The 11879-nt window shown below is 36.5% G+C and overlaps 1 protein-coding gene across 6 annotated transcripts in view; it reads left to right on the top strand.

Annotated features, from left to right (window-relative positions):
* LOC121853320 (tetraspanin-5-like) overlaps positions 1 to 11144 on the top strand; it is a 28662-nt gene extending 17518 nt beyond the window's left edge. For all 6 annotated transcript variants that reach the window (XM_042347379.1, XM_042347372.1, XM_042347373.1 and 3 more), the window contains one exon: positions 7301 to 11144. Coding sequence is in view for 5 of the 6 variants with exons in the window: in XM_042347372.1 (XP_042203306.1) it covers positions 7301 to 7369 (69 nt within the window). In the remaining variant the exon portion in view is untranslated. The remainder of the gene's footprint in view (positions 1 to 7300) is intronic.
* The last annotated feature ends 735 nt before the right edge of the window (positions 11145 to 11879 follow it).

Here is an 11879-nt window from a genome sequence, read left to right on the forward strand (position 1 = left end):
TCCAGGAACACATCCTTATTGTACAGTAAATAGAGGATTTACTGCACTGTACCATGTGTACTTTGTGTCTTATCCAAGAAACACTGTACCAGGTACCCACTGGTAGCTACAGTAAAACCTTGATAACTCGGCACGTATGGGGCTCTGACCTTACCGAATTATCCCAAATACCAAATTATCGAGGCATCCCCCACCCCCAACAAAAATGCAATAAAAAATTATCGGCCCATGTTTGTGTACATGTAATTACTAATTTAAAAAAAATAACACTTACCATCACTGCAGTTGAAGAATGAAGCATTGTAGTAGTTGACACAGATGCATGGTAGGTGATGCAGGTGATGGAGGGGAAATGCTATATAATCAATAAACAGTGCGGCACTTATGTATACTATCGTAATTTGGTCACTTGTACAAAATAAAGAATAAATTTTAGCAAAAATAATTTTCTCTACGTATACGTAATTAAAATCTAAGTACATCATGCCCTTCACATTTGCGGGGATTAGATTCTGAAAATGGCCACGAATCGCCAAATCCGCAAATATCATTTGCTAACCGGGGGGGGGGGGGTACATTTTAACTTGTGTACAAAGAAATGTATATTCCCTTTATATGTTTGCCCTTAAGACAATTATTTCTTTTATCTGTATTATACATGTGTGTGTGCGCGCGCATGTGCGTGAGCTCACAAAACATTATTATTAATTTGTATGTGTTTTGTGTGAGTGTGTCTACACACAAACTGTATATACAATACAGGTAAAGGAAATTACTGTCTCTAGAATGAGTGGCTCCCTGTCCTGGCTACAAACATGCCAGTAACTTTAAAATTATCCTTAGACATTCTTGGGTACATCCAGGGTGTCATCCGCGAATAATCGAGGTCTGCAAATTAAAAATCCACAAATTTGAAGGGCAAGCTGTACAGTATGTTAATAAACACGTAACGTATATCACTCAGGATATTAGTCCACCCTAGTAAAACCGTTTTCTTTATTACAGAACAAAAGAGTATAAATTAAAATACTCTAATGTGGCTTAGAAATAAAGAAAATACTGGGTATAATATGAAACTATAAAATGAGAAAAAAGAAGAGCATGGGTGTGTGTATGTGTGGAAGGTGAACATATGTGAAGGCCACCCGGTGACTTGTGGCTGACTCACCCGCCTCCCTCCCTCCCATGTGACGTCACGGCACACACACACACACACACACACACACACACACACACACACACACACACACACACACACACACACACACACATACATACATATGTCTCGGGCAGGTGGTTGACTGCCTGGCTGAATTGTGGCATCACTTTGATGATGGTTTGAATGTGGAAGGAGCTATTTTTTTGTAAATAAAATATGTGCTCTTATATCGTTACTGGTGTTAGACTCGAATAAATGACTTCAGTTGCTTTCGGATTATTGGACTAAATTAAATTTTTTACCAAAGGGGACAAAGTTGGGATACCTGGAAGATTCAAATACAGTAGTTGGAATTCATATAAAATGAATTGCACTGTAAATTTAATAACATCTTTGACATTGGATGTACCATAATAGAGGAGACGTTCTGCATACTTTGGGTGGCCTGACATGAATGGCGGAGGTTGTTGGGTGTTAATGGGTTAGTATGGCAGGAAGCAAATTTTACCAGGAGTGCTGAATATTAATTCTGGTGCCCTAGATACTCTGTGGTGCAATGTATAGTACTTTGTACCCAAAATATTGGGTTGCGAGAGCATCCTCCCTTCCCACATCCATGTGCTGGGTGGAATGAGTCGGCACACACCCGACCACAACAACAACAACAACAACATTAGACTGACCAAGCATGGAGCTCGGCACAGCGAGTGTTACCCACACGCCTAATATGTCGAGATTTTCCCAGATAATTTTATATAGCTCTGAATTTCCCGAGTTATTTTATAATAAATTCCGAGATGATGTACAGTAGCTAAAACAACTATCTGTGCAGGTGGGGGTCGATATGCTCCAAAATTATACGGGTGACTAGTGACAGCCCTCATATACCAAAATTTATCGTCCATGGTCTCATATTGTTTTCCACAAAGTAAGCACAGACACTGTAGTTGTTTTAGCTACTGTACATGCTGATTTATACAAAATTCCGAGATATCAAATGACGAGTTATCAAGGGTTTACTGTACAGTACAGTATAGTATATTATATGAAAAAGCATTGGATGTTTCTTCTTCTAATTGAACATTAGTCCCGCCACCACATTTCTTAAGTACAGTATTTGCCGGCATATAAGACGCATCACTATATTCCAAGGATTATTTTTATTTTTTTTTAAGTACAATTCATCAAGCATGAATTGAAAGTGATTTTATAGTGTTTTTAGATGAAAAACATTAGATTTTGTGCATATATAGTACTGGTAAATACATTACTGTATATGCTGGAATAAAGTAGGTAATCATAAGTTCTGGATGTATAATAATATTCACACATTTTCGTGGGTCATTTATGGTAAAGAATAGCTACCTAGTACATGCTCGTGGTAGGCTATCCTTACCAGTAAGCTGACTCTTTGTCCTGGGCTTGCCAACCATACCCCTAGATTCTATCTTTATGTTGCTACATGAACAGAACCTCATTCATTGTATATGCCACTTTAAATTTCTAAATACCTGATGCAAATGATAGATTTACAGGTACTGATAATTTTCTTTTCATTTGCATCTGTTAACATCACTGGTGGCATAGTTGGCATGTTGGACTAGTTATTGTAGCCACATCCCCAGGCCCTCTCCATACCAAGCTGAGCTGTGAGCTATGTTGTGGTTACGTACTTTTCATTTTCTAATTTCGGGTAGATATCCAGTACAGTACGTGACTTCCTTTATTTATTTATTTTTTTATACAGTTACATAATGTACATACACAATCCTACATACAGAATGTGCAAAAAAAATTAAAGAAATAATTATCAGGAGACCAAAAACATAAAGGGAATAAAAATTTTTTCATATGTGAGTGAGAATTAGCGCGCTGAGCTGGGGAGCAGAGTAATGGAGCCCGGTTGCTAGGGGGTAGGCAGAGGCAGCGTCCCAGAGGGGCTGCGTTACTATGGTTAGCATCAAGGACAGCCAACCAACCAGCGTCCTTGAGACTGATGCAATGTGTATTCACGAACTTGTATTATTATTGGGTTTTTTTATGCTCTCCTTAGGCTATTTATATGCTTTTGTTATAGTGGATTATATGCCTAGAATATAAGTTTTAGTACTGTACCATACATAGGTAGCAGGAAAAAGGAAAACAAAAATAGCATAAAGGTTTTATTTATCATCCTTAAAGGAATAATGTAAAGTTAAGGGTAAATAAGGACAATATCACTCCAATCAACCTGACCAGCTGTGCTAGCTTCCAATGTTTTGTTTTGGTTGTGCATCTGTGCAAATGATGATTGTGTTGAAAATTCATTTAGCATTTCCTTAATGGTTTTAGGTTCATTAATTTTTTTTTATCTTGATAGTACTGTATACAAATGTTGCTTGATGTAGCACAAGTATTATATAACATAAGAATGGTAGGTGGTATGGCGTATCAATGCTGGGGAAAGTAGTAGTAAGTTTGCTTCAGTCTTTTGACTTACCGTGTAGGTGGTACTTTACATCTGTAATGAGAGTCCTAATTTTTTATATATTTTTTCTGTTTTTCAGTATTTAAAATTTGTTATAGTACAGTAACAAAATATGAATGTGTATACTGTATTTTGGGTTCATTAGGGAAGTGCATGTTACCCTGGGCATGTCTAAATGTAGAAAATGGCCATCCCTTTCCCAGCATTATTCGGCAACACGGTTTGCATAAGAGACAGGCTTTTATATGTTTTTTTTTTTTTTTGTGGGAAAAAGTGCGTCTCATAGGCCGGCAATATACCAGGTGAGTCTTCGTAGATCTGCCTTGACCTATTACTGAAATGTAGGGTTTTTATTCCTTTAATTTGAAGAGTGGGGATGTAATCCTTCTACAGGTATCTCCTCTGTAAGTACTGTATGTATGTCTGCTAATTAACTTTTTGATTGCATCTTCTCCACAACCACTTGTTGAAACCATGATACAGTAATGTTGCATGTAGTACTCTGGTATTTTCCTTTAAAAGTAAGAAATTTTGTTTAAGTAAAATCCAGTTTGACCTTTTAAGATGCTTCACAGGATATGAGGATGTTCAAATTTTAAATGCTACCTGTCTGTAGGGAAGTACTTCTTAATGCCTGTTTAGTGAAAGATTAATCCATATCTCAGTGGTTTAGATAATTAGGGGATATGAGGTCTTCAATTGGTGCACTTTTTTCTGTGATGAATTCGTTGCAACCTGATAATTCTCCCAGGCTATCGAAAACCATCCAAAGATTGTCTGCAGGAATTTTTATATAGTATTATTAAGTCTTATGCTTTAATGAGGTAGGGTCTGTTATATGGCTCTTTTTCTTCCTTTTTTTTGAAATTTGAAAAAACTAATTTTAAATATTCTTCACATGAAACACAAAGCATGTACAGGTATCAGTGAATAATTAAACCTTTGAATCAATTTATTCTAACTTCTTTTTATTTGAGATATACAGAAATGCAGGTTTAGACCCTTAAATTCAGGACCCTTGGGACTAAAACCAAACTAGTTTTTAGAAATTTTCAGTTTCTCTAGTTCCTGGGTCAGTTTAAATTTTTTCTCCTGGGATCATCCATCTCTTCTCTTTTCTTCTTAATCTTTTATTTTCTTTCTCTTTGACTTTGTGTGTTAGGTGTGTTGTGCAATCATGCCTAAATGCCCCGGCAATACTTCCTCTTCTATTTAATCCATAAACGATGGCTAGTGCTGCAAGTAGAGTATATATACAGTAGTTGGATTTGATTTAGGCCAAACGAGAGCTAATAGATATGTGATGACACTTGATGTGTGGGACTGGCCATGTCACAATCTCAAGTTCAATGTTATATAATTATTATACAGTGTTCTCTTATGGTCAGCCTATTATGGTGTATGTTTCATAATACATAATATAGCATACAGTGTTAAATAATAGAACAAAATATGATACAGTATATAATTTGACTTCAAAATAAAAGACAAGCAAAATCACATGGAAATCCTGTTCCCTCATCACTCACCCCCTCCCTCATAAAGGAGGGGGGGGGGGTGACTGGCCATGTCACATTTGCCAGATTGTTGTTATATACAGTATTCATTACTATATTCTCATATGATCTGCCTCTTAAGGTGTATGTTTCTTCATAAATGATATAATATTTCAAATACAGTATTACCCCACTTTACACGGTTTCGGTTTCACTTTCTTCATTTTCCGCGATTTCTCATTTACCTGGTACCTGGCGAGAACCGGACTTTCACTTTCCGCGGTGCATCTACTCATATACGTAGTGAAGTATAATTTATTTATTTATTTTTTTTTATTTGGCTCATAAATTTCATACAAATTACCCGGCCAGAATATAATTTACATTGCTGGAATTCTTACAATATGATGATCATTTTGAATATAAACATCATGGATTTTGCATTAGACATACAAATTTTAGATCTAATGTAATAATTTGGTTTACACAAAGCAAATATTTTATCGTTTATGCAAAATATATGAAGTTTACATTCAAAATATTCCCTGACCTGCAAGGAATCCAGAAATGTCAATTATATTATCCTAACTTTAGTCTGAGGTATTATTTATTACTAAACGTTAAAATCTAGTATTTTCACCCAAACATTTCTCAGAGAGGTAGGAGCTAGTGAGCTGGGAAGAGGAGGGGGGGGAGGGATTTGAATCCATTATTTGAATGGACATTAACCTGGCTACTGTATTTCTCTTAAATATTAATTGTGTGAGCATACCATCATAAAATTAAGATGTTATTTTTACTACAACATAGGTATTGTGTCGGAAAAAGTGGAGTTTGGGGGTCGGGCCAGTCTCTATTGGAATTAATCCCATATGTTCTGTTGTTCACTTTCCGCGGTACCCCATGGGTTCAATTGACCGCGTAAATCGGGGTACTACTGTAATAGAATATACGAGGAATGATGACTCTACGTGGACCCAATGCTTCAACACTGGTGAATATCAGTCTCAATTTATGCTTACATTTCTTTATTAATGCTTATTATGCTTGTTTTATATGTCTACCTTTTTCTTGCTTGACAGTCTGAACGACAGAGACATATCAAGGGAAGATGTGAATTTTGGGGGGTGGCTGGTCCCTTCCCTCTTGAATCATTTATATTCTTGTAGGATTAATTGCTTCAAAAACTGTTGATTTTTCGCAGTCCACTTATGCGTCGGTTATCGAGGTATACCTGTACAGTAAGTCCTCGCTTAACATTGAGGTTTTGTTCCTGAAAACACGACGTTATATGAAACAACGTTAAGCAGATACATTTTCCCCATAAGAAATAGATAAAGTACAGGACTTATGTTCTGAGCCTCCCTTTGCCCCATGAAATACATTATATATACAGAAATTCAATGGCATTTTTATAGAAAATAGTATATATATAAATAAATTAAATAATTTTGTATTGTACTCACTGATGGACGGAGGTGGTGGAGCGAGTGTGTGGTGGGTAGTGGAGCGGAGGAGGGTGAGTCACTGAGACCCGGCATGGTGGCTCCTCCTACCGGTTTAAAACCTCCATTTTCATAGCAAGGCTAATGGTCTTATGTTGCTTCTTCACAACACTAGCGTCAGTAGTACTTGATGGGCGCTTGGAAACCATTTCGAATGGTTAGAGTACAGGATTTAGAGCAAAAACACTTAAGCACACACGAATGATGTGGAAGCGTAACAAAGACTGGCTTGGCGTCGCTTGGGGATGCTATGATGTTCCGCTAGTGAGAGTTAACGCGGCCAGACGAGAGGGTGACGCACTGTATAAAGTAGTCCGTGATGACGCAAAAATGATGTTAAATTGAGTCGTCGGGACGTTAAACGAATTATTGGTATCTAAAGAGTAGCGACATAGTACCAAAACAACGTTAAGAAGGGCGACGTTATACGAGGACTTACTGTACAACGATATTTTCTGATTTTGTTAGTTATGGAATGAAACAAACTTTCAACTGAATTTAAGTGAATGTGCATAAGTAAAATTTGACTTAACCTGGATGAACCAAGGAAAGAAAATTAACCTAACTCAGGGAAGAAAATATCTGGTTGTCAGAGGTCCGTATTTAAGGGTCTGTGCTTGTAGTTTTTTCCCTAGTCTGTTTACTGTCCATTTACTTCCTCCTTCACTTCCAGATCCTCGGCATCTGCTTTGCTCAGAACCTGCGAGCTGACATCTACGCACAGAAAGCAAAATGGAACTGACGGTTAGCTCCTGCTGCGGTTTAGTGATAAGTCTGCGCACGCTCCAGAACACTTCTACAGTAACTTTAGTTGATCATTCTCATTATCACAAAGCTGAATTTTTCTTGTTTGATCCTCTCATTGTCATGATATCTCATTTAGTTCCTCCTGAGATTAGAGGTTTGTTTTAAAATGTTTTTATTAGTTTGAAAAATGTTCAAATACAGAATAGATCTGTTTATTTTAACCACATTTGTATTGAAAGTTTAGAGTAGTATTGCACTTTTTTTTTTACAATAGTGATGATTTCCAGTACAAGAAAGAGTCAAACTGACTCACCATAATTTATGTATTCTCCACTACCCAACTTTGTCAACATTGTTTTCTCAGTTCTCATTGTGTAATCCATTGTCCATTGTTCACCTGATTTGTTAATCAAAATAGTGGCATTCTGTTACTGACGTGGTGAATGTCATGACATGTTTTCTGTAGATGATAATTTTTTCTGGAGTGTGTTAATTTGCCCTCCCCCAACCCACCACACCAGCCCTCTGTATGATTATTCCTCTTAATATCTTGAGAGGATGTCGTCTTTATTGTCCCCCAAGTATTTTGTTGGGTAATGGCAGAGGGTTGTTCTATCAACGGGGGCAGGGTGCAGCACACTAGTCAACATAACTACCACCTGTTGACTGTGATCAAGTGTGACGGGATCAGTTTGTCGTGAATTATGGGTACTGTAGGTAATACTTCCCTGAGACTATACTTTCCATCAGTTTCACTGGGAAGAATAATAAAGTTCTCACAGAAAACCCTGCATAATGCTCGATAAATTCTTGCAGAAAACCTGCATAATGCTCGTTATCTCTGATCTCGTCACCCATTGTACACACAACTGACTCGCCGCAGCAGGAATAGTTTTATTAGTAATGAGGAGTTAGAATCTCCTTGCCATACGTTTATTGTTTGTGAATGGAATCGAGGTGCACAAGAGTGTATATTGATGTTCAAGTATGATTGTCTCCGATTTTACAAGGTCTGCAACACTCAAACTCATGATAAGGTCTGCAACACTCAAACTCATGATGATGGAAAAGTTTGCATCCAGAAGGATGGTTCTGCTTGCCAATGGACACAAATATTTGGCTCTGGTAATCCAGGAAATTGCTTTGAGGGCATTGCATGTTGCTCTCCATGTACATGTTTTGAAGAGATTGCCTACAAAAAACAAAAACAATTGAAATTAGTAACAAGTACATGATGTTCTTGATATTTGTATTTTTTTACAGTCCTGGATAGTGCAGGTATTTGTGTATTTAATGTCAGACTTTTCATTAGGAGCTGTTAGGGCACACATTTCTCGAAGATTACAATTTTTATCGAGTGTGTTAAATTAGTTTTATATGAAAAACTCATAGTGGATGATAAGGCATTTGTCAGATAGGTCTTTTATATTATTATTTGTAGGAACTTATTCAAATTACGTTTGTGTTACAGTGTAAGTTTTATACGGTGTATGTATCTTTCCTAATGTAATAGTATGTATTGTATTCGTCTTTTTGAATGAATAGTCTTAGGGTCAAGTGAGACCTCATTTAACCCTTGGTAAATGTGAGCCTTCGTTCCACTTCACATGAGGCCAAATATTAGACCCAGTAATGGGACTTCAAGTTGCCATATCTATTTTGCTCTCTCATGTTGAATTCATCATGGTACAGTATTTCTGGAATATTTAAACATGGGCTCTGTGCAGAAAATATAATTTAATCTACATTTTCAGAAGATTTACAAGTCTGTCACTGTATAATGTACATTCCATATACATTAGTGTATGCTGGGCGGTTGTGCTCATTTACAGCTGTACAATGTTGTTTTCAGTAGAGCCATCGTCTTGCCAGCCCGTGTCTAATGAAAGTGACCGAGAGAAGTGACTTGCTTGCATGCTGTTAGTGTTTTGCTGCTAGTCCCATGCCATGATTTTACTTTGCTTGTATGTAATAAGAAGGTTGTTATGCCCGGAGTTTTAATCACCCTCTTCTGTTGATGGGGATATTCGTGTTTACAACCAGAGTTTTAAAAATTTTGAGTCATGAATGACACTGCACTACAGTGCTTGACAGGGAGATGTGGTGGTAAAATTAACTAATAATGTTGGAATTAGTTTATTTTACTGCCGCACCTCCCCGACAAGTACTATAGTGCGGTGTTATTCTTGACTCAAAATTTTAAAACTGGTTGTAAACACGACTACCCCCATCAACAGAAGAGGGTGATTAAAACTACGGGTGTTAACCACTTAGCAAAGTTAAAAACATGAGTACTGTATTGTAATAAATAATATTTCTACATAGGGTATTACTAGTTGGGGATTCTTTTCCTAGTATTTTAGATATTCATAGAGATATTAAAACAAGCCAAAAATATTGTTCTGTGCTAACTGTTGATGTATGGCTGCTGTCTGTGTATTTAGTCAAAGTTCATTTTAAGATTTTATATAACTTTTAAAGTGGCTCTCTTTTCTTTCTTTCTTTTATACTGGTAGGTATATATTGAGAGTTTTGTATATAAGGTTTATGCTTGGGAGAATGCTTTGCACAATGTAGCAGTCATGATGCATATTTATCATAATCTACCTACTATAACAGTTAGAATTTTAAGGAAGTGGCAATTATTCTTCTGTTACTAAGAAGGATTCACATTAATGTGAATATTAAGTTTGTAAATCACACTCCCATAAGTGTTTGTCATATCATGTAGGTTTGATTTACAAATTGTTATATTGCTATGTAATAAAGTGACAAAACTTAGTGTTGTGAAGGGTGAGTGAAGAGGTACACCCAAAGAGTTTCTTGCTACTTACAGTGTATATCATTCCTACAGACAGATTTACTGTATGTATCAGTATGGGTTAACCCTGTAAATAAGCCAACTATATGTATTACCACATCTTTTATATCAACAGTGTGTAGCATATTCTTTTGCTCCGTTATAATGTTGATGTGAGATCTTGCTTTTGTTGTGTAATGTGCAAGTCAGTTCTCATTGTGCTCTTTGAGTGTACTTTATTGAAGGTTGATTAAGTAAGAAATACTAAAAGATTAGACTATTTAGTATCTTACTTTATTACTGACCAAATTTTAAAACAAACTCTTGAAGTGAAAAAACTCTTCAATTTTTTTTCATGGCCATGTTGTTTGAAAAATAAATATAATAATTTGGGGGACTAAAATTGAAACTTTCCAGAACATGAATATATATAGTAGTATCACAGATGGTTTTAATGTGTGAAACCTTGATTTAGTATTTTATAAATGTTCTGATGAAATTAATGAGCTACACTTCTCAGGAATAGTGTATGAATGTTACACTGAGGATTAATTTCCTGGTGTCCCAAGTTTTTGGATGTGGATTGAGCCCAGTGTCAGTCAAGCAGTAATCTTTTCTTTTGTCAGCATTTTCTTTTTCATGATATTTGATATTGTGAACTTGGTATATTAGTAAACTTGAACTGTAAGTGAATGAGCATTGCATTCCAAGGATGTACACTTTTTTTATGAGTATGTAATCATTTCTTAGCCCTATTTGCTCAACAGGGTACAGAGGAAACTAGTATCAAATAACTCGTTCCAATGTGGATTTTTGAAAGATTTCACCATATCTTAAGAAAAAATTTGCACAATTATAAAACATTGAGAGCGCTTTATGCCAATGGGTAATTCTGGTTGTCTTAACTTTACAATGAATTGATCAAGCTACCTTTCCAATGTTAACACAAATAAATGTTTGTTCTTGTAAAGCTTTGTATCAATAACCCCTTTTAAGTAGTGCAAATACAGTAGTATACTCTCGATTTAATGGAATCCAATATAACAAATTCTCGATTTAGCGGAAGGCATTTTTCCATTATTTTTCACTTGATTTAGTGAACTAGTTCACTAAATCAAGATTAATTCCATTAATACATTCACACCTACTGAGACACCTCTGGCACTTCTGTCTAGAGCGACCGACTGATCAACCAGCACCCATGGGCCTAAAATGTTCTTTATTTTTACTAGGGGGTTTTGGGCTAAGCAGCCTCCCAGAAGCATGCCTAAGAAGCATTCCCAAAACAGAGCAAAGAACATTTAAGGCCCGTGGGCGCTGGTTGACCAATCGGTCGCGCTGGACACAGGTGCCCGAGGAGGTGGGAATCATAAACAGTTGTCAATTGTTGTGGGAATATTTCATTCACCCTCGTAATGATACAATCTTTCTTGTTAAGTTATCGTAAGTAAATGCATGGTTTCTATAATTTGTTTATCACTGTGCCTGTCACCGTCTTCAAATTAGACTACAAGATATATATTTCTCCCATACGTATTTTGATCGTACGCCTGGCAACGGGTGTGGGTAAAGGGAGTAAGTCATGTAACTGCTCGTTAATGTATCGTCTGCACTTAACTCTCCTCCCTCCCTGCCATATTTCACTGGATTTGCTGTTATTATTAGTGTTTACTGATATAATTATGCTTAACTGATTTATCATGGC

Source organism: Homarus americanus, unplaced genomic scaffold, assembly GCF_018991925.1.
Source record: "Homarus americanus isolate GMGI-L3 unplaced genomic scaffold, GMGI_Hamer_2.0 scaffold12810, whole genome shotgun sequence".
NCBI classification, from domain to species: domain Eukaryota; kingdom Metazoa; phylum Arthropoda; class Malacostraca; order Decapoda; family Nephropidae; genus Homarus; species Homarus americanus.